Source organism: Chlorocebus sabaeus, chromosome 2 (assembly GCF_047675955.1).
Source record: "Chlorocebus sabaeus isolate Y175 chromosome 2, mChlSab1.0.hap1, whole genome shotgun sequence".
In the NCBI taxonomy this organism is placed as follows: domain Eukaryota; kingdom Metazoa; phylum Chordata; class Mammalia; order Primates; family Cercopithecidae; genus Chlorocebus; species Chlorocebus sabaeus.
Window position 1 is genome coordinate 58,577,319 of NC_132905.1, and position 24,573 is coordinate 58,601,891.

The 24,573-nt window shown below is 39.3% G+C and overlaps 1 protein-coding gene across 5 annotated transcripts in view; it reads right to left on the reverse strand.

Moving 5' to 3' along the window:
* Positions 1–24,573, reverse strand: part of RALGAPA2 (Ral GTPase activating protein catalytic subunit alpha 2) — a 328,251-nt gene that overhangs the window by 261,892 nt on the left and 41,786 nt on the right. For 4 of the 5 annotated variants that reach the window (XM_007961465.3, XM_037993998.2, XM_073008649.1 and 1 more), the window contains exon 4: positions 6,356–6,413. The exons of the other annotated variant lie outside the window; for it this stretch is intronic. In XM_007961465.3, the coding sequence (XP_007959656.3) occupies positions 6,356–6,413 (58 nt within the window). The remainder of the gene's footprint in view (positions 1–6,355; positions 6,414–24,573) is intronic. 5 annotated transcript variants of the gene reach the window in all.

Below are 24,573 nucleotides of genomic sequence, written 5' to 3' on the forward strand. Positions count from 1 at the left end.
TCTTTTAATAATATTTTCAAGGCCAGGAGATCGTACAGATATTTCTAACTTAAAACTTTAACATTATAAATTTTTTTCTTATGTAGTTTTAATTTTTTAAAACCTCCTTCTCAATATCATGCTTCAAACCAAATTACACACAATGCAATACACCACCAGCATCAAACAAGGAGCGAGAAAGAAAGAAACTCCCTCTGGTTGCTAGTATGCCAAGCCTGCTAGAAGAGGCCAGTGGAATAGGAACAGAGAACTTCTTGGCACTACAAGATCCACACTAAGCATGAGGAACCAGCATTCCACTAAACATTTGAAATTAACATAAATTAGCTTAAAATGGATCAAAGACCTAAACTATAGAACTGCTATATGAAAACACAGAAGATCTTTGTGACTTTGAGTTAGGCAAACATTTGTTACACATGACACCAAAAGCATAATCCATAAAAGAAAAAATTGATTAACTGGATTTCTTCAAAATTAAAAACTTCAACTTTTCCAAAGACACTATTAAGGGAATGAAAAGACAAGCCAGAAATGGAGAGAAAATATTTCCAAGGCATCTATCGGAGATTTTTTTTAATGGGCAATAGATTTGAACTTCACCAAAGAAGACAAAGAAATAGCAAATAAGCACATAAAAAGATGCTTAAGATTATTAGTCAATGAGATAACACTATCATTAAAATAAAAAGACTGACCATAACAAATGTTGAAGAGAACATGGAGTAAGTGGAACTCTTACGCTGCTAGTAGGAACATAAAATGGTACAACCACTTTGGAAAACAGTCTAGTAGTTAAACATACACTGTTACATGGTTCAGCCATTCCACTCCCAAGAGACAGGAAATCATATGTTCACACAAAGACTTGAGCATAAATATTTATAGTAGCTTTATTTGTAATAGTCCCAGATGCTAGAAACAATCCAAATGACCATCAATAAGTGAATAAATTATGGAATTATGGTATATCCACACAATGGAATACTGTACTACTCAGAAATAAGAAGGAATGAACTATTAATTCATGAAATATGTAAATAAACCCTAAAATAATTATGCCACGTGAAAAAAGCCAAACAAAGAAGAGTACATGCTTCATGATTCTACTTATGTAAGGCTCTAGAAAACGCAAGCTAGTCTACAAGGGCCAGAAAAGCAGATCAGAGGTTGCCTAGGGATGAGGTGAGAAAAGATGGGAGAGCGGGATTACCAAGGGGGATGAGGAAACTTTTGGGGGTAGTACCTATGTTCATTATCTTGATGGTAGTAATGATTTCATATGTGTACACCTATGTCAAAACTTATCAAAATGTGCATTTTAAATATAAATAATTTACTGTGTATAAATTGTTAACCACCCCCCATAAATATATAAAAAAGATCAGCTGACCTGGAAGTGATTGGGTCAAATATCAGGAGAATGGAGGACGTGGTCAGACAGAGATCAGGGTCTGAAGCCACAGAGGCACATAGGATTAGGGGTGGGGGCTGATGGGTAACTTGGCATGAAGGAAAAGGGCTAGGAGAGAACAAAGCCACGGGGGATGGGGGGGAAGGCAAGTGAGCAGGAGGTCAAAAGACATGGCAGCAACCAGGAGGTAGAAGGTGGCATGGAAAAGGGACAGAGGTTTCCACAGAGGAGACGGTGGCTAACGTCTGGAATTGGCATGGGAAAAAAGAAAGACCATGATCTCACCCCCACTCCTGAGGAAGACAGAGGAGCTTCAGACAAAAGTCAGGTTTCAGGTGGTCAGGGAGGTGAAAGAAAGAGGCTGAGGCTTTAGGGCTATTGTTTAACGCAAGAAGAGGACCCCCAGAGGGCAAAACACAAAGAAGTGCCTGGGAGGGGAAGAAGCACAGAGCAATAATGGTAAAAGCACCCTGAGAGGGCATGGAAAAACACCAAGTGAGTCGGCCCCCATGCTACCAGGGGCATTAGTTCCAGACATCTCCTGGTGAACATGGAGGCACGTGGGGTCCCTGATTTCACCCAGCCTGGCTGTGATGCACTTCAGAGGGAGTCCTGTGTAAAGTGCATAGGGAAACCCCGCTCTCTCAGGAAGAGTGAGCTATGGTATGGTCTGAATGAGGGCACCAGGGAAAGCTGCCAGACTCAGGCTCCCAAGGAAAGGTTAGGACCCAGTGGGCAGTAGGGACCTTAAAAAATGAGACTGGTCAGAGCCTATGTTCACATCCCAGGCAATGTGGGGCCACTGGTTAGTCCCAGGCACAAAACCTGGAATACACTTAAAAAGTAAAAAACAAATTTTCAGCTTAGTTAGGCCTTTGGTTTTTACACTATGTATATAAAAAATCTAGGTGAACAAACTAGATTTAATAATGACTCATAAAAAAACATATGAGGTATTGCACACATGTGAAATTTCCAGTAATTGAGCCCCACCCCTTTAAACCTTTTTAACATTTTTTATATAAAAATTCATTTTTAACATTTTTATATAAAACATCTCTAATACAAAATATATCCTTTTACCTACCTGACAAATAATTATTGAGTTCAGGCATAGCACTACACACTGAATGAGACAGGAAACTTGCTTTCTAGAGGCTCCAGAGCAGTAAGCCTTCTTAAAGTGAACACACATATAACTTAAGTCCTCTGTTGACGACGCACAGCCTGCCCTTGTCCCAAATATCCCTGGTTTGCTGCCAGTGCCATTCTTTGCCACTGCCTCACTCTCCATCAGTTCTAATTATTGCCCAGAGATGAGATGTCAAGCAGTCACCTTTATCCACCATGATTTACTGGCCTAAAAACTGACTTCAGAAAAAATTGGATAAACAATTTTTTTCTTTTGTAGTCAGTAATGGAACTTTACAAATAGTTGAGTTGTATATTAGCATACAATGCAGAGCTCGTGAGTATTGTGCCATCCACTTCCCTGGTCATCTTGCTCTCCAAACATCACTTGAAGAAATACCTCCAGATGCTTGGAATAATGAACCCGTGTTCATTTCACATTGCAAAACTTACGAGTTCAAATGTTTCCTCATTCAATGATTTAAAGCAAGGAGCCAGCCATTAAAAACCAAAACAAAGAGAAACCACAGAGTATCCCTTCCCTCTAAAAGCAGTTTTAAGAGAAATAGAATGTCTCTGTTTTCTATAGACAAAAATAAGACGACATGATAAGAAACAGACTTCAAGCACTGTGGTGGTTGATGTTTCAAATTATTTTCTTCCTTCTCGGCTTTTGAGACTCATAGAATATAGCAGTTGCCCTTATTTTAGGTTTCTCTGCTTAGTGACACTGTCATATGCAGTGTGGGACAAGAAGCATACTGCATCAGTTGTGTATAACCACGACTTTAAGGTTTTAACCCAACATTTCAGAATACCTTGTCCCCCACCAGCTGCAATAACATTTAACTAGTAAGACATTAGTATAGGAGTGTTCTTCCTAGTAGGTAAGGAATATTGCTACCTACAATGTCAGGCACTAGCTGGTGAGAAGGCCCCTCCTTGCCCAAGACTCAGAGGTTTTGTAAAAGTCCAGGATGCCAATGCTGAGGACATATTTAAAGCACATTCCTTTCCTTTGATACCTGGTATTTTCCTATAGTTTCTAAGTTTCTACAACAACTCAGTCAAGACCTGGACTGACTAATGGTAACAGTTTTAAAAATCCAGATAAACTGGAAATAATTCAATAGGTACAGTGAGGTATATATGTATATAATTACAAATCCATAATCTCTTATGGACCATTTCAAAATCCAAAAGATTATAGGAAAACTGAAGTTCTTCTGTGTAAGTCATTAGTGGACAGAACCTAATCTGAATTCATATGCTGGCAATGCCTCAAATAAGGCTATCTTATGTGTAGATATTCCATTAATGGTACATATTCTTATCTTAAGCTATAGAAATAGTAACTTACATAGTTGGGGTGGCGGGGAGAAGGTGCTGCCCAGACCACTGGAAGTGTTATGTTAAGATTGTCTTGATGTTCTAACTTATTTGCTTCATTGTACATCAGTGCACCACATTGCCATTCTAAAATCTGAAAATGCCTGATTCCAAAGCACATCTAGTAAAGATCACTATAGAGGAGATGTGGACCTGTGTCAACACCCATTTCCACCCAATATGATTATCATGCAAAAATTATTTGTCTGAAAAGAGCCTGTTTGACTCTAAGTATATAAGCATCAGTAATAAACATGCATAATTTTACATGCAAATGCTCATATTTCAGCATTCTGAAATATTATTCATTCTGACCACTTTATAGCAACAACTTGTTCTGCACACCAGATGAACAACACATACTGCTATTAGATGGCTCAGGAAATTCAGTATTTGGCAGTCTCAACTGAGGAGTCTGAGGTCTCCAGTCGTTGTTCTTGCTAAGATGCTGCCAAACTGGGTAAAAAGCTACTTGTACCAGCAATTTTAACCAGTTTATATGGTATTAGGCAGAATTAAAATAATACTACACACTGCCTACTAGACACATACAGTTTCACAACACAAATGCAAATTAATTTTCACACATAGTCCTAATAAATTTATTCATGCTGAGAAGAGCCTACTAATCTTCAGACATTCTAAAGTGCTATCTAAAGAAAATGAGCATAGTTTTCATACAAATGATATAAACAAAATTGAAGAAGGATTATATGTAGCACAGATAAAAAATACTGCATGCAGTTATTTCTCATTGTCAGCCATTCCTACGGTACCACGGAGCACCACAAATCCCCATGATGTCTCTTTAGATTACATCTTACATTTAAATTTTTATTTTCACTTTAATTTAAAAACACAAGCTGAAAGTCTCAATTAAGCAGAAATGCGATGGACAACTCTCTAAAATCTAAAGAAAAACTTTATTTGTGTATTTGAAATAGTTAAAGATAAAGGCACTATCTTAATGATTTACACATTTGGTTCAATTGACATATATACTTTATTTAAATTAAGAACACATAACTTCAAATAATTTAGTTTCTATAAGAGTCAATTCCATTTTCACATAAATAATCCTAAATGAAATTTAGGATTCGGAATTTTGGAATATCCACTAACCATGCTGCATTCTTTCAGGTTCCACAACTTTGTACATATTGATCTCCCACTCAGAAAACCCTTTCCATGCTGCACCTGTTCATCTTTCAAGGCTCAGATCAAAGTTACCTCTCTTGAAGCCTTCCTCAATTCCTCTGAACAGAATTATTCAACTTTTCTTTTTTGCTATCATCATACTTCTTTCACAGAGGCAATTTTGCTGTAATTATTTTTTCTCATATATTCCCTGACTGGGCAAAAGGCTTATACAATACAAGAATGGTGATATATTCTTAGTTTCTGTTCCAGAACTTTGCATACAAATGTCTCTCCCTCAATAAATATTTGAATGAATGAATGATCAAACAGAGTTAGATTCCATCATAAGGTCACACTCTCCACAAATACAAACATCTGGTAAGTAAGAAAACTTGTAGGAAATGCTAGACTCTTGTAGAGCAGGAGATTGAAGGAGACACTGCTTAAAACAGAAGGCAGAATTCACAATTGATTTCACAGAATTCCTCCAGCTGTGCTGTGTATATTCAAGTGAGATGAGATGTTAGATGTTAAAAACTGGACAGAAAAGGCAGCTGTAGTAACTTCCTTTATTTCAAGTTTCCTCTCAATGCCACATCGTAAAGCATTCAAAGAGAATAATTTTCAATGATACAGGCTTAAAGAGCAAGAATTCTCTTGGCTGGGCATGGTGGCTTACACCTGTAATCCCAGCACTTTGGGAAGCAGAGGCAGGCGGATCGCTTAAGGCCAGGAGTTGAAGACCAGCCTGGCCAACATGGTGAAACCCATCTCTACTACAAAAAAAAAAAAAAAAAAAAAAAAAAAAATAGCGAGGCATGGTGGTGCACGCCTGTAATCCCAACTACTCGGGAGGCTGAGGCAGGAGAATCACTCGAACCCAGGAGGCAGAGGTTGCCATAGGCTGAGATCGCACCACTGCACTCCAGCCCGGGCAACAGAACAAGACTCCATCTCAAAAAAAAAAAAAAAAAAAATACACACTACCGTGATTCAGGAGGTCTGGCTGGGGCCCGAGATTCTGCATCTCTAACAAGCTTCTGGGTGAGGCTTATGCTGCTGGCCTATGAACTACACTCTTAAGGAGCACACAGAGGAAGAGATAGACATATTTGTCTCCAGAGTCAGGGTTGAACTTGTCTTGGTTTTCATTACCATAATACCATGCCCTTATTAATATTCCTTTCTATAAGCTATCTTGATGATATCAATTATATAAAAATTACTGAAAATTCAACTGGAAGAAATTCATATTACTAAAAAATTTTTAATTGTTCTTACCTATACTCTGGTAATGCCATCGAAAGAAAATTCGTTCAGGTAGAAACTGCAGTATTTTCTATTAAAAAAAGATATAAAGAAAATAAACAACAAATGAAATTACACATTTTCATGACAGGCCCATATTACTCACTATAGATAAGTTCTAGAAGAGGAAAAGGAAACTATAATAACATACATACTGCACTTTATGCTGTATTCCTATGGGATCGTTTCTTTCACTTGCCCCAGGCAAGCTTGCTTACCTGAATGTTTTAAAGAGATTACCGTCCCAAGTTTAATTCCCTCCAAAAGAAAACAAGAAAAAAACCTAAAATGCTATTTTTATCTTAAATAACTATTTCTTAAATATTAAAATAATAATTTCCCAAATGACAGATTCCCTAGGTTTCTTCTTTTTCACCATCGCCTTCCCATTTTCATTATAATCACTATTAGTCTCTGACAAAGAACAGGATTGGGAAGAAAAGTGAAAACAAAGAGAATGAGACTGTAAACAACTCAGTGAGACAAGAAAATGAAATCAGTGGCAAGAGTTTCGTGAAATTAATGGCCAAAAAAACTAATAAGTTTTAGAATTATAGTTAAAAATATCCCCAAACTTTTACAAATTTGACTTTTGTAGATTCCATATACATGAGATCATGCACTATCTTTCTTTTTTTCCTTTGAGACAAAGTCTCACTCTGTCGCCCAGGCTGGAGCACACTGGTGTGATTTCAGCTCACTGCAACCTCCGCCTCCATGGTTCAAGTGATTCTCCTGCCTGAGTCTCCAAAGTGGCTGGGATTACAGGTGCCTGCCACTACGTCCAGCTAATATTTGCATTTTTAGTAGAGACAGGGGTTTCACCATGTTGGCCAGGCTGGTCTCAAACTCCTGACCTCGGGTGATTCACCCACCTCAGCCTCCCAAAGTGCTTGGATTACAGGCATGAGCCACCATGCCCAGCCCTATGCAGTATCTTTCTGTGCCTGGCTTATTTGACTTGGCAACAATGTCCTCCAGGTTCAACCATGTTGTCACAAATCACAGCATTTCCTTTTATAAGGCTGAATAGTATTTCACTGTGTATTCATACCACATTTTCTATATCCATTCATTCACTGATGGACACTTAGGTTGTTTCCATATCTCAACTACTGTGAATAATGCTGCAATAAACATGGAAGTGCAGATATCTCTTCTGCATACTGATTTCAATTCCTTGGGACATAAAGCCAGAAATGGGATTGCTGGGGCATATGGCAATTTTATTTCTAGTTTTTTTGAGGAACTTCCATACTATTCTCCACAAGGGCTGCACTAATTTACACTCCCACCAACAGTATACCAGCATTTTCTTGTCTCTACATCCTCGCCAACACTTGTTACCCGTCGTCTTTTTGATAACAGTAATTCTAACAGGTGTGAGATGATATATCACTGTGATCTTAATTTGCATTTTCCTGATGATTAGTGATGTCAAACATTTTTTCATAAACTTGTTGGCCAAATATATGTATGGATTCTTTTGAGAAAGTCTATTCAAGTCACCTTATCTTTCAAGCCCATAATTCTGAAAGGTATCTCATACCTAATGTTACTACATGATAATTCTGACAAACACTCAAACACACCCACACACATTCCAAATCCCATTGAGTGAAAAATCCCTACACACCAGACAAGACTTCATTCTTGAAAAATAAAATAAATATAAATAAAATATGTAATCCTTCCAAGATTTCATGAATAGTGGGCAAGAGAGATGATAAAGAAAAGAGTATCATTTAGCAAAAAAAAAAAAAAAACCCTGACAGACGTTTGCAGGAAACATTACAGAAGTAAGGGGGAAAGAGCTTCACCTCAGCAGGGGCTTCATGGAATGCTTCCTGGAAATGAGGACACTTGAGCTGAGACTTAGAAGATGATTTAAATTAGCCTAGTGGATAGGGACAGAAGAAAGACCATGGGAGAATGCTAGAAGGCAAAGACAGCTTGGTGCCTTACAGGAACCACAGCAGCAGGAGGGTCAGTTTGGCTGGTAGGCAGGGAGAAGGGGAGGAGATGGGCCTGGAGAGGCAGGCAAGCCTGGGGGCTTAATGTCCTCATGGGAGCAGTGTGGTCCCTAAATGGGTTCCAGCTGGAGGCGAACTAGAGGCAGCTGAGAGGGGAGGCAGACACAATCACTGAAGAGAGGCAATGGTAGCATTTCAGAGGAGAAATAAGGAGGCCTGGACCAAGGTCGACCAGGTAAACAGAACATATAATAGTGATATGCAGGAGATAAAATTGTCAGGATAAGTGGGTAGAGGGGCTGTAGTAAATGGAGGTCTCCATGGCTCCCAGTGGCTTAGTAGATGGCAACACTTTTATCCAAGAGATCAAATCCAGATCCAATCTTAGACCCGAGGCAAATAAGCTATCAAGTTTGATTCTGGACATCCTGCCATTTTGAGGTGTCAATGGATGACCTTACTGGAGATGTTCTTCTAGGCAAATGTGTAAATGGGTCTGGAGTACAGAGGCAGGATTTGGATGGTAACAGATATGAGCAGCAGCTGAAGCTGTGTGTATATGAGAGCTCTCTTTTGAGAGAGTTTAAAATAAGACAAGATGAAGCTCTGGAGGTATCCGTGAGCTGAGGGAGCTCTGCTAAGAAGGTAAAATGAAGGTAAAGCAGAAGCCAGAGGCTAATGTGCTCGAATCCAAGGAGAAATCTTTGATATGCCGGCTATTTGTATGCTTATTTATTATACAGATTAGAAATATTTAAGAGTATTTATATGCACAACTAGTTCTAAAAAGTTAAACATATTAGAAAATGTGGGAAAATTAACGTCAAACAAATGAAATCAAACAAAATGATTTCAATATTAAATCAAGTGAGCTCAGTGTTAATCTCTTGCCTTGAGAACACACAACCTTTGTAAGCCAGACACCAAATGCCAGGCATAACAGATCCATTTATAAATTGTACAGAAGTAAACTGGCTGTTTCAGGGGGAAAAAAATCAAAATAAGTCTTCCCCTTGCAATATGCTCTAACATTAATTTTAGATGAATAACACAAAAAAGGAGCTAAATATAAAAACTGGGTTGTTATGTCAAGTTACATGACATTAAAAGGGAATCAGAATAAGTAAAACAGCTCTCTACAGAATATCTTAATAAGAACCCACATGAGCACTGTCTTACCAACAGAACCTAAACTCAAATATCCCCATGATCACACAGGATCAAGAACCCACAGAGCTGGGTTACAACCTACAGGAAAAAATCACAAGCAAAGAGGTTAGAACAAGAAATGCAAAGACTCTGGAACTGAGAATAAGAACAAGGGTCCCAGGAGTTAGGCTGCCAGGCCAAATGAGCAACTCTAGGGCCACAAATAGACATAATCTGGAGATGGCCTGGGGATCACTAGACTCAAGAGATGAAGACAAGCCTGCACCCGCATCTAAGTTAGATCCTCTGGTTCTTTAACTCAAACTTTCTCTTAAAAGAAAAATTTACTATAGACCACCAATTTGGTCTCTTTGATAAAAAAAAAATTAATGATAATGGCAAGGTGAGTTTTCCGGAAAACACGCTGCAATGGAGGAGTTAGGAGTACAAATGGTCTACTGAGGACTAACACCTGTGAAAGAGAAAAGATGGCAGCAAGATTGGACAGGGGAGCCTCAGACCATGAAGCAGAGCTGATGAATCTCTGCCAACCTAGTGGAAGCTCCAGAGCAAAGATGAGAGGAGCCCAGTGTGACTAGAAATGGCAAGGCCCTTGTACTACTGCCTCTGGCATTTACTGGCCTGGGGCCATGATGCAAAGAGTATGACCAAGAATGGAAAGTTGAAGGTGTGAAGAGCTGGAAGCCATCAGCTAACGCCACCCTTGTAGCTGGGCAGCACATTCTTTCTTGAAGGGGAATGTGTACAGCCCATCTCTATGTGTGCCACAATAATCTTCAAATTATTAATAAGAATATTCTCATCACATTAGAAAGCTGAAGTTCTAAGAGATGGGCCCCCTACTTGAGAGACATGACCTCTCTACTGGCAGTTTCTCAACAGCTGGCTCCTACCTCACATTGATGGAAGCCTGGTCCCACTGAGCTCTCCCCACCCCTTCTGTGCTTCCTTCCATACATTCACTCTGCCTGGGCAAATGGCACAGCAGTGACTTGGTGCCCTATTATCTCACGCATTCTCCTTTAAGGGACCTGGCAGCCCAGCTACATCCCAGGATCATATTCTGATCCCATCTTGCCACTTAATTTAAACATTTCATATAGGAAATGCTGAGAAAAGTAAAGATTCAGAATAGATCTTAGATTAGATGAATGCTTGACATACCCACTGTTCTTCAGATCTTTAATTTAGTCAGGAAACTAATTTGGCAGTGAAAATCATGCTTTTTAGTTTTCCAAAATACATATTGGTCTTCTTGATTTCGTTTTCTTTTGTTAGTACACAACAAAGAAAAACACAGAATGCAGCAAGACGATGTGTATCTACATGCTTGGATACTGTCAGTCTGCCACAAAAGTAATTTCCAACTTATTCTGAGGTCTGGCCTATCATTATCACCACTTCGGGGTAAGTTTTCAGATTCACAAAATGGATGGACTTTAAAAACACTCAAAAAGGTTTGGATATGAAATGCATGCCCAATATCTGAGTTACTAAGAATATTCCCAAATGGATAAAATCTTATACAACAATTCAAAGGCTGAAACATTACGCACACTGATGCTTCTTCTTGTACCCAAATATTGCAAGAGCCATTGTTTAAAGTCTATGAGGTCAATAAAAATAAAGCCCAGCACAACTATCTATGTCCAAATGCTAAGCCTGTCCCTCAGAAAGCCCTAGATGAAGCCTACCTTTACTGGGGCAAATACAATCTGGCATTTCTTCTACTGCAGCCAATATTCTAAGCTATACTGCTGTGAATGCCACATAAGCTATTGACATCTTGTTTGTAGTTTCACTGGAGAGTAAAATAAAAAAAAAAAAAAAATCAAGAAAGCCACACAGTGTGAATAAATATTACTTTTCTGAAAAACACATGGCTCTATTTAATGCTCAGTGCTCAGCTGCATCTATATGGTAATCCATTATAGTACACTCGAAATCGAAATTAGGTATTACTACTGATCAACACATCAGGGAATCTGTCATTCTTTTAACTGATTATCCATAGTTCTTTTTTCTTCAGAACCTACTGCATGACCAGGAATAATGTGAAATGTAAGTTGGAGTCTACATAAGATGCTATAGTCTGCTTTATAACTGCTGGTTTTCTTTTGATTTGTGTGGGAAATATTTTTTAATTATTATCAGATGACTGCAACATGCCCCAGTGGATTCACACTTGATTTCAATTCCACGTAGAAAGCTAGGACAGTGAAGAATGAAGAAAATACTACACACTAACTCATGGGAAGGTAATCAACTACAACGACGACCAACTCACATGTTACATCTGAAAGCACAGTGTGGGGAGCAACCCTTCTCCAAACTAGTTACAGGACAGAAGAGCTCTGGGTAAAGAAAATGCTGACCAAGGAGAAAATAAAAGATTTGGTTTAAAAGAAAAGAGGTCTTAGTTACTTGATATTTTGAATAACAAATATGCAGAAAACTTACAATGAGAACTGGACAGTTCAGTTTAAAGAAAACATTCTGTGAATGCCTGTGTTACAAGTATAGTCTGATTTCAGAAGGACCCATGTGCATAGGAGCCCAGCTGCATAGATGCTTCCAGGGAGACCTATAGAGAGGGGAACTTGATCATTCGCTGCCTTAGGCCTGGCCACTTGTCTCTTACCACAATGTTCAACTCTTTCATGAAGACAGAATATTTGCCTTGAACACTTTCTCATTAACATTATAACAAAATGTTATTTAAGGACCTGCTATATGTTTAAAGTTAAAAGAAAGTTATTCTAGAACTGAAAGTCTATCAGCCACATACCTCCCTTCTTCAATATATCCTACACAATTCATGTTCCAGAAAATATACAGATTAATCAAAATAATCCAAAAACAAGGGCGTGGGGTTATAAACACTGTGACAGTGAGCTATATTTACATAATTGGAGTTAATATGACTATTAAAAAAAGTATATTCCTAAAACAACTAACATAAGACAACATCCTAAAAATAATAAAATAATTTGAATGGCAACAGCAGCAGCAAGAGGATGAACAAGTTCTATACCTTGAAAGATGATGACACTGGGGACCATGCTCAGAATGAAGAAAACAGCACACAGAAAGTTGGAGAGAAGGAAAAAACAGAACAAGACAAGAATCAGAGCAGCAGCAAGAGGAAAGCTGTTGTTCCTGGACCAGCAGAGTATCCCCTACAGTACAACTACACTTTCTAGTATTTCAGGAGAACCCCTAGCCATCCCACCAGCGCACAGAGCTACAAACAGAATATCAAACAAATGGGCTGCGTGTGGTGGCTCATGCCTGTAATGCCAGCACTTTGGGAGGCTGAGGTGGGCAGATCACTTTGAGGCCAGGAGTTTGAGACTAGCCTGGCCAATATGGTGAAACCCAGTCTCTATTAAAACTACAAAAATTACCCAGGGATGGTGTTGGTGCACATGTGTAATTCCAGCTACTCTCACTTGAGCCTGGGAGGTGGAGGCTGCAGTAAGCCGATATTGTGCTACCACACTCCAGCATGGGCAACAGAGCGAGACTCTGTCTTGAAAAAAAAAAAAAAGACTATCAAACAGATTGAAAGCTTTGCCTCTGTGAGTTCTTAGTGATTTAATGGAGCCCTGATAGTTCATTCATGCCTGTATTTATGTCATGATGTTTATTTACCTTCCTGGTAACCTATTTAAAATTCTAGTTTCCTTAGTTGACTGACCTGAGTCTCAGAGATCAGATTTGTTCATTCTTAGGTTTCTACCTAGACATCCCTAGTTAACGTGTAGGTATCAACAAATATGAGAATTGCAGAGTTGATTGGAAAAGCATAATATAAAAGTACAGGACTTTTTTTTTTTAATTTAAGTAGATAATTTATGCAGTCCTTATTAAGTTCAAAGTGTCATGGAGAATACAAAAGCTTATAGTACATGGCGTCTATCCTCATGAAGTTTGACAGTAAAGTGAAAAGTAAAGTTTGAAAGTTTGTATTTAAGAACCTCCCACTAGGGTTTTGGCTGTGCTCCTGATCATGCATAAAATATTTTTTTCCTGTGTTCTGAAGGAAAATGAAATCTCTATTAACTGCTTTTGTGGGTACTGACAGTACAGAGAGCCTAGACTATGTATCATCTCCCTCCCAGGTGACTTGGTTTGTGTACCCCAAGATTTGTCTACAACTAACACCACTTTTGCTGAACAAAGGTTATTATGTACCTCCTATGTGCTGTACAGTTGATCTCTAGGCAGAATCAAATACAGGGTTTGTCATTTTCTTGAAATTATTGAGGTATTAGCCCTGTTTAAACGTGTAAAAAAGAAAAGAATACTCTAATAGATAACATTATAATAAACTACTAAAGAGGGAAAAATAATATAAAATTAATAATAATCTGGGTACAAACTGCTTAAAATAGTTGAGAAGAAGTATAAAAGACATACGGAATTAAAGTAAAATTATGGGGCTATCATCGAATCTTGCTTTATTTATTTATTTTTTTGAGACAGAGCCTCCCTGTCACCCAGGCTGGAGAGCAAGGGCGCAATCTCAGCTCACTGCAACCTCCACCACCCAGGCTCAAGCGATTCTTGTGTCTCAGCCTCCTGAGTAGCTGGGATTACAGGTGTGTGCCACCACACCTGGCTAATTTTTATATTTTTTAGTAGAGACGGGATTTCTCCATGTTCGTTAGGCTGGTCTTGAACTCTTGGCCTGAAGTAATCTGCCCACCTTGGCCTCCCAAAGTGCTGGGGTTATAGGTGTGAACCACTGTGCCTGGGAGAAATACTGCTTTATTCTCTTTTTTTGAGATGGAGTCTCACTCTATCGCCCAGGCTGGGGTGCAGTGGCACGATCTCGGCTCACTGCAAACTCCGCCTCCCGGGTTCATGCCATTCTCCTGCCTCAGCCTCCTGAGTAGCTGGGACTACAGGCACCCGCCACCACACCTGGCTAATTTTTTGTATTTTTGGTAGAGAAGGGGTTTCACCATGTTAGCCAGGATGGTCTCGATCTCCTGACCTCATGATCCGCCCGCCTCAGCCTCCCAAAGTGCTGGGATTACAGGAGTGAGCCACCGTGCCCGGTCTGCTTTATTCTTGATATTAGAAGAAAAACAATGCAAACATTATTGTTAAAGATAGTTATTGGAATGAAAACAGAAAGTGTACCTTCCAAATTACAAAGCATATTCCATAAAGCCAAAATCAGTGACCTCTCCCCCAAAAACAAAGTTAGAAGAAAAGCTAAAACCAAGTACAATGGGCATCAGAAAACACAGATGTGTACTGGTTATCACACACAAAAAAGTAGTTAGTATAAGCAGGTTAAATTCCCCTATCAAAGACCAAGTCCATCAGACCCAGCTTTCAAACACAGAAAGACTGACAATAAAATACAGAAAAAGAGGCTCACGTACACACACACACACACACACACATATACACAAAGCAATATTAGTATCAAGTGAAAAAGTAATTAACAGGACAAAGGGAATTATTTCAAATAGGTTAAATATGTAATTTATAATATACCTATAATACTTATGAATCTTTATGCAACAAATAACATAGCATGGAAATAAAACAATGGAGGCATACTCCATTAAAACAACTTTGAGAAACTAAAAGGGAAAACCACTTTTTAAATGGGAGATATTAACACACACTATCTTTGAGAAATAAAATAAGCAATACAGTATAATACAGAAGACTTGAATATAGTTATAGCAAGACTGGTTTAACAGCTATATATCAAATACTGAACTTCACAGAATCCAACATTTGTGAAACATTTACGAAGTTATTTTTCTAGGCCACGTAAAGAAATCCCTCAAAGTAAGTTTTACATAGGTCACAAGCAAACTCAATACACTGGAAGTCCACCATCAAGAGTTTAAGCTAAAAAAATTCTCAATTACTTGTAGATTTTAAACACTCAAGTTAAAAAAAAAAAAAAAGTAATTCTCAATTATTTGTGAATTTTAACACTCAAGTTAAAAAAACTGATTATAAACGAAAAATAATCAACATTGTGATTCACATATAACAAAAATTGGTCAAAGCTGAAATAAGAGACAAATCCATAGACCTGAATTTCCTGTAATACAAGAACTAAGTTTTAAACTCAAAAATTTGAAAAAAAAAGTTTTGTTAAGGAAGAAATCCATAAAAATAAAAGCAAAAATGACTTATATAATGAAATTATCACCAAGTATTGTTAATCACTAAGATACAGACAGCTGAACTGGTAGTACTGCAGGTAATTAAATATCCTCTTAATCAAACATTTATTTAATTCATTAAAAAATATTCCTATTAAGTGCCCATTCTGTGCCAGGTACCATGTGAGGGATCAGAGATACATAAAAGACACCATTCCTGCTCTAAAATCTAGAGCCCTAAGAGGGAAAAGGTGAGAAAATCAGGGATGTGAGTACATGCACAAGGAAATGAAGACAGACAAGGCACACTTCCAAAGGGAGAATACCCTTGAACTGAATCTTGAAGGACAATAGGGGTGAGTCAGGCAAAGAGCATTCCAGGCAGACCAAACAGCAGCAAAAAAATAAAAATCCTTCCTGCTTGTTTGGGGACCTGTAAGAGGCTGCCAGTGAGGGCACAAGACAGGTGATAGAGAAGGAGGCAGAGACCAGATGAAGAACGTTCTGAAGGCTGTACCAGAGAGTGTGACTTTTATCCTAAAGGCAATGAGAATCGAAATTACATCACACAGACAGCATCTGAGGTGAGTGAGGGAGAGAGAAGGGGTAGAAGATCACAGATCAAAAGACTACTTAGCAGGATACTCCAATGGTGGGGAAACTGAGGCTCTGAACAAAGTCTTAGGTAGTAGGCAGAAGATAGTATCAAAGAGCACCAGCACAAAATATACAGAGCCACAGAGTAAAGAAAAATACTATCAGCACTGAACAAAATAAACAGACGGACTGATGTTTTTTGCAGAAGGCCTCCCTTATCCTAGGGGGATATGTTTTAAGACTCCCAAGGGATGCCTGAAACCACAGATAGTACCAAACTCTATATACACTATGCATACATTTCTTTTTCCTTCTTCACAATTTCATAGAAGATTCATTCTCACTGTAGATATCTTAGCAACCTCAGCATACAGTTTTTTTTCTTTCTTATTAATTCAAGAACTTTCACCTTTTCACTTAATGGAAGCACTGTACAGCTTCTCCTTGGCATATCTGATTGCCAGCATCACTACTCTCGTGTTTTGGAGCCATTATTATTATTATTATTATTATTATTATTATTATTATTATTTTGAGACAGAGTCTCACTCTGTCACCCAGGCTGGAGCATAGTGGCGCGATCTCAGCTCACTGCAATCTCTGCCTCCCGAGTTCAAGTGATTCTCGAGCCTCAGCCTCCTGAGTAGCTGGGATTACAGGAGCGCACCACAACGTCAAGATAATTTTTGTATTTTTAGTACAAACGAGGTTTCACCACATTGGGCAGGCTGTCCTCAAACTCCTGGCCTCAAGCAATCCACCTGCCTCAGCCTCCCACAGTGCTGGGATTACAGGCATGAACCACCACGCCCGGCCTGGAGCCATTATTGAGTAAAATAAGAGTTACTTGAACACAAGCACTGTGATACCACAACAGCTTATCTGATAACCAGGACCACTACTAAGTGACTGACGGAGAGCTAGCCTCTACAGCATGGATCCACTGGACAAAAGAATGATTCATATCCCAGGCAGAATGGAGTAGGACGGTGAGAGATTTCACCACACAACTCAGAATGGCATGCAATTTAAAACTTATGAATGGTTTATTTCTTTAATTTTCCATTTAATGTTTCTGGACCCTGATTGACCACCAGTAACCAAAACCTCAGAAGGTGACACTGCAGATAAGGGGGACTACCATATTAAGTACTAAAATGTGATATGCAAGATGTTTTCACTAGGTACAAAAAATGCAACCTTCAAAAACTGCAAAGGCGGGCACTTAATAGATTTCAAGGTTATTTTTTCACTTTGCTTAGGATCATGTAAAGGTCTAATTTCTTTTTAAAGAAAAACTCACACTGCACTGGACTCATTTTTTAAATGACAGAACGAACATTCAGTGACCTTCACAAATCCACAAATTAGTAGCATATAATTCTACCCATAATATGTCGGGTTTGCCTCAAATAAAGCATTCACTAAAACAGATTGAAAAGGAGTCTTCTTTTCACAAAAGTATCTTACACAGGAGATCTCAGTCACAACCAAATCTGCCATGCTATTCTTCGTTTCCATTTTCTGCCTGAAAACTACTGCATTTTTCCGATCTCTTCAGTTTTGGTACTAGCAATTGTTGGCCATTAGTTGGCCATCTGTTTTATACCATTTTTTAGGGGAAAAAATCACTCCCAGACAGTTTCTACATACATGATGAGTACAGAATAACAAAACCCCAGTGAGATGCCACGACTTGGTTCCCACCACCCCATAAATTCAGAGGATTTAAACTCCTGCCTCAGCACAATTAGAAGGCATTGTACACCTGTAGGTTGGCTTGGGACTCGCCAACCTGTCAAATTCATTCAGCAAGTGCCCAAGGCCTGCAGGCCGAGCCAGTGCACAAAGGCTTCAAGCCAGACCCTTCCAACTTGTACAGTGTCACAAACCACATCAAACACTAGATGTCACTCTGTAACAGCCACCACACTACACATCCAAACAGAAAACAAGTAATAGATTTATGATAGCAAGTTTTTGTACAATTCTCTCCTAAAGGTATATATTAATTTTTAAAAAACCAGCTTACCCAAACTGCATTAACAGATTAATTTTAATTAAAGAGAAAAGAGCTCTCTACATGTCTCCTGCTATCCTAACAATAAATACACATGCTCAAGTTTCACTGTGAATTTCCCGTATCTTTAGCCCTAATGCAGTTTCTACCATCTGCCCTTAAAAGATTCTTGGAAGCATTTTTGCTAGTATTGCCTTCCACAGGATCTCCTCTTGAGAGTGTCAGTTACCAACACGTCAAGTGGCACACTATGTGAAAGAGGCCAGCATGCCAGGAGCTCAGGGCACCTGGACCGCAACAGATAACCACAAGAATGTAATTTCAGACTTCCGTGAACATCTTATCTCCAGTGTCCCTTCCTCCAAGGTGACCTGAGTAATTTGGTATATCCCGTTGGATCAATCCCAAGTTTCTCACCTATAAGTCTTGATGCAAAAGGGAGACTGCGGTCTTTAATACTAAATATGCATATTAAACTATCCATTGAAACTGACTCCTTTCAACTCAAACACTTGTCTAATTAAAATTACTAACATTCTCTAATAGGATAATCACATTTTAACCAGGAACAGTGCATGCAAAGAATCTCCAAAATGGACCACATGTTTACATTTTGTTCCCACCTTCCAGTTTGTAGAGATCATAGATATTTCACAATCAAAATCAGACACCAGAATAACCACATGCCATAGAGATAAAGGATCTCAGTTGTGTGTTTTATTTCTCCAGTATCCAGTACAGGTGATAGCACTGAGGAGCAATTACAGAGCTAATCCACTACCACAGGCAACATGTGAGACCAGTGAAAAAGGGTACCTTGGCCACCTGGCCCTCTACTGTGATCCCTGCAGAGCAGCCTCAAGGCAAGATCACACCATGCCATAACAATAATGCTATCATTTGGAGTTGTTCCCAACCAAGGGTTCAAAATCAATAAAAGCTACAAGTATGACTAGCATTACAAAGAAGGCCAGATGATCATACACCTCTATTATCATTTAAATACAGCTCTATGTCATAAATGTGACCCAATATCTTCATCATGATAACTAGAGACATTCATTCTCTTTGCCAACTGGAACTCAGGGAGACTTTGGGGATGGGAGATGGGAGTCTGTGTCAGCTTAGTTCTTTTAAAAATGCTCTCCACAAAATTTGAATTGCTAGTGGCTTTTTCTCAACTGCAATCGGTCACTTAGAATTATGACAGTGACCAAAGAGCTGCATTCAAAATTGGAATCATTCTTTTAAAGGAAAATAAAATCTACTAAAGCATCTAAATATTTGAAATCCTCAATAAGAACTTAAATTCCAAGAATTTTAGAAGAATCTGCTTTTCTTGTTCATTTTATTTGTTCTTGTCCCTCTTCCACTCAAAAACCATAAAGTGGTCCTCACGGGAAACAAAATAAAAAGCAGTAACAGCCTGAGAGGTTTGTAGAGGAAGTCCTTCACCTTGGCACGGGAGGAGGGAGCAGCACGGAAGGATGGCTGCACACTGGACAGCCCAGAATAAGGAATAACAAAGCAGAGAAAAGCAGAAACTGTGGCAACTAGTTAATTGTAAAAATATGATTCTGCCGCCTTGCTATGTATTATTCACTTGTAAGAAAAGCCATTAGCCATTGTATGAAGAAAGAAAAGGAATCATTACTTAATCCTGTAGGACACCTAGCCTGAATGTGTCGACTTGCCTAGAATTCAGTTCAGACATTTTCACTGAACCTCCACAGGAGCTTTTAATTTGTTTTCATTTTCAAAGAGTTATAAAAGATACGCAATTCCCACAAAAGAAGAGGAGACGGGGTTGGGGGAGGAAGAGAGGAGGAGAAGGAGAAGGAAAGGAAGAAGAAAGGAAATAAATCTCGGAATTGTTTGTAATCCTATTATATTCATAACTCTAGTTTTTCTTTAGGCAATTCACTATTAGTATCTAAAGCAAAATGTTACTATTAAATGTGAAAAGTTATAAATGAATGCATTTGGATGGGAAATAAAATCAACATTCAAATTACTGGATTGCATATACAAAGCAATGCTACCGAGAGTGAAAATCAGCCATTTGTTTCATCTTAATGGCACTGTACTGGATATCGCTATATTACCATTATCAGGAAAATCATTAAAAATTCTTTTCCCTTACTCTAAGGGAAAAAATTAGAGGCTAAATCCACTATCTATATAAGCTCACCTGGAGCAATGAAGAACAAGAGACCCAGTGTTGAATTCCATTAAAGTAAGACATAGATTCCACTACATCCCTGGATTCACCACTGGTCAAATTATGAATCCCAAACATAACTACACCCAGCAAGACGGTGCACACGTGAGTCCAGCTGTCCAATCCAGCATAACACTACACTGCAGGGAAGGAAGGGAGTCAGTACATATAGGCGTGTAATAAATCGCAAGCAATCAAATTTCAATACTAAAGGAAAACAAAAGCTAGCATCCACGGTATTATTTTTCTTTCTCTGTGTATCCTATAAGAAGCCCACATGTCATCTGCACTTGCTGTGTGGTTCACATGCTGCAGTTTGCCTCTTCCATCAATGCTTCTCAAATAAGAATCTCCTACCAAAGGAGGGGTGACAAAAAGAGATGGTGCATCATCCTGGAGTGCGATGAAACTGTTTTCTTTATCTTAAAGGAGAAACAGATGGAGAAAGGATGAAAGTGTGGTAGGGAGATGAAGTCCTAAGGAATTTGACTAGCCTTTATTTAATATTATTTTCATTTTAAAACATGCATGATAACAGTAGAATGAAACTGTGCACGGCTTTTCAATTCTGTTTGCAGAGGGTCACTTTGGAGCCATGCTTCCCCAGCCTGTGGAGGTAAATGCTCATTCCCCTCAGCCAAGGGCACTCTGATAATAAGAAGATGCCCAGAGAAACCATTTCAGTAAAATTCTAAACCTAAGTCAAAGTCCTCTGCATCACAAGGATACAGATGTACAAGATACTAAGGATTTAACCGTGTTTAACAACGAAAAGTGGTCTTTCAAACGATGAAATGAGGCTCTACTGGAGGACTCTAGAGCCTCCCTGTACAATACAGTAGCCACTAGCCACATGGATCACCTGAGTCCAGGAGTTTGAGACCAGCCTGACCAATATGGTGAAATCTTGTCTCTACTAAATATACAAAAATTAGCCGGGCGTGGTTGCAGAAGCCTGTAGTCCCAGCTACTCGGGAGGCTGAGGCAGGAGAGCTGCTTGAACCCATGAGGCAGAGGTTGCAGTGAGCCAAAATAGCGCCACTGCACTCCAGCCTGGGCAACAGAGCGAGACTCTGTCTCAAAAAAAAGAAAGAAAGAAAAACATCACAAAGTTTTGTAAGTCACGGTTGTTGGCTTTAGAAGAATTTGCTTTTCTTGTTCATTTTATTTGTTCTTGTCCCTCTTCCACTCAAAAACATGTATAAAAATGCAAACAAAAAACATGGAGTTAGGATTTTTACAGTCTCATTAGGAAGCTAAGGCGTAGCCACATTAAGGGATAACTATGGACATCCAGCCACAGTCAAATGATAGCACAAGGTAGTGCTATTATATCAGTCCCCAGGAAAGAATAAGAACTTCCAGCAGGAGTTGCCAGGAGAAATTGGTGGGTCTGAACAGGGTCTGAGAGAATGGGCCAGATGGGGAGAAGAGCTAAGGGCAGTCCCTGAAAAATGAAGAGGCAGAAGTGGAACTATGCAAAGAGAGGTAAAAGAGCAAAGTGTTAGCCCAACAGAGCACTTCCACAGAGTAACCACAAAATGCGAAGGAGAGCTACACCGAGAGCCAGGGAGAGGACTGTGGGTGTTAGACCAGCCTGGGCCACACTTTCCAGCATAAAGAACCCATTCAGGTCTCCGGGAAGGCTAATGACAAGATTGAAACAGGGTTTAATATAGTGGGGTAATTTAAATAAAATTTAGAATAAGGAATCTGTTTATCTGTGATTTCAAATTCTGTGATATTTGAAGAACATCTGAATGAGTAGCACTCCAATGCCAGAACACGTTTACGTTTTGAAATTAAGCCTCTTCTGTCAATGTATTTTAATTGGAGTGTGGGAGGGTAAGGAAATATCAAATTCTATAAACTTTCTAAAACATATATGTGTAACTCCAAACTATTCTATTTCTCTAGTAAAACGGGATGGCATACAACGTGGCAGAAAGCTTGAAACAGTATCTCTGAATTAACTGTATTGTCTTATTCTCTGTATTCTTGATGTGCTGACATCTAGGGCCTCAATGACCTAGGAAGGATGCCCTTCCAAGGGTTAGCAAATTCCCAAAAATAGTGGCTCAGAGCATGTTTCTGATATGGCAACAACCAATCTCAAATCCATAACCCCAACCACGTCCTTTTATGGACTCTATCCCCCTCCCCTAATCACCCGGAGGCCAGGTACTGGACAACCAGGAGCTACCCACCCCTACAGTCCCGTCAGCTGAAATTATTCAAACTATCCAGTCCTAAGCCTATGTAGTTTGCTTACCTGGCCTTGCCCATTCCTTCCTGCAAAAACCACAATAAAAGCTCCTGCCCTCAGTTCTGTCTGTCTCTCCTTCTTTCCTATTTGCCTACTGATTCTGCCTTGGTGCTTCTCTGTTTGGCTCTGTGTGGCATGTCTGTTTCTACAGGACCGTGAGCATAATTAAAAATTCTTCCTTCATAACAATCATTTCCACGTTTCTGTGCCTTACCACACCTGATTAAAACAAATCCCAGGTACCATTAAAATAACCTCTCAAGCTTGAATCCAGAAGGTTCTCAAGGTCATGTGAATTATCTGATCTTGAGGCCCATTCACCAGGTACCTTGTGTTTCGACACCAACCCTCCTTTCCCTCATGCAGGTAACTAATTCTAGAGCCATCACCAAAATATCACTTCTGAAAAGAACCATTCAGGATTTTCTGTGACTCAGAAGGTCATTACTAGAGTTCTGACATTAATTCATTCTTACCGATAGACTCTTCAGCTCACCACGAAATGCTGATTTATGCTCCATGAGGACGGGAGGCTCTGTCTGCCTCGCTCATTGTTGTATCTCCAGCACCTACGTGTGTCTGACACAGTGCATACCTAATAAATGTGTCTTATGAATGAATGGATTGTAAAGAACAGTACATGTTGATATAGACAGCCTATGGAATACAGCTTAGAAAGCAGAATAACCAACAGTCCTAAGTGGTAGGCAGCATGCCAGTAAGTTAGGAAAATAGGTTCTAGAGTTAGACTAAAGGTTAAATCCCCACTCTCCCATTTACTAAGTGTGTACCCTTGGGCAAGTCACCTAACTCTACAAAGCCTCCAACATTTCATTCATAAAAACTGGGAAGACCAAACCTACTTCAGAAGGAAAGGTTTAAACAGGCTAGCCCATGTAAAACATGTAGATTCCTGTCAAGATGGTAAACGTAAATTCATGTTTTGGAGTTCCACACCATCATCCTCACATCTCCATTTAAAATAAAAGCAATAATGGATGAAATATTTTTTTTAAAGTACAGTAAAAGTAGAGTCATAACAATAGTGGAAAAAAATACGATAGGCCGGGCACAGTGGCTCATGCCTGTAATCCCAGCACTTTGTGAGGCCGAGGCACGTGGATCACCTGAGGTCAGGAGTTCAAGACCAGCCTGGCCAACATGGTGAAACTCCATCTCTACTAAAAAATATAAAAATTAGCCGGGCATGGTGGCAGGCGCCTGTTGTCCCAGCTACTTGGGAGGCTGAGGCAGGGAGAATGGCTTGAACCCGGAAGGCAGAGGTTGCAGTGAGCCAAGATCGAGCCACTGCACTCCAGCCTGGGCGACAGAGCAAGACTCCATCTCAAAAAAAAAAAAAAAAAAAAAAAAAAAAAGACAAACATCTCCATGAACCAACAGAAACTCTCCTAAGTGGTGCACATATCTGAAGCTACAGGCAAACACAGCTGAAAGGTCAACTTCCAAAAGGTACAGGTGTTCCCACTAGAGAGGAACGCAAGTAAAAAGGTCTGCTCACTGCCTGAGACCATGACCTGGACAGGCCGGTGGCCTTCACTGCACATTACTTACTTTATCAGAATATTATAATGTCTCCAATACTCTACATCTAAAAACTGCTGTTTCCTTTTCCAAGGTTCCCTTTCAGGGCATCCCTGACTTACAAGGCAGACAGCAGCTCTCTTTACATACTCTTCTTTCATGCCTTCTTATCTCTTACCTCTATGCTTTCTTCCAAGCCATTTCTTATTTATAGAATATCTCTACATGGTATCGCTTTTGTGATTTAACACATCTTATT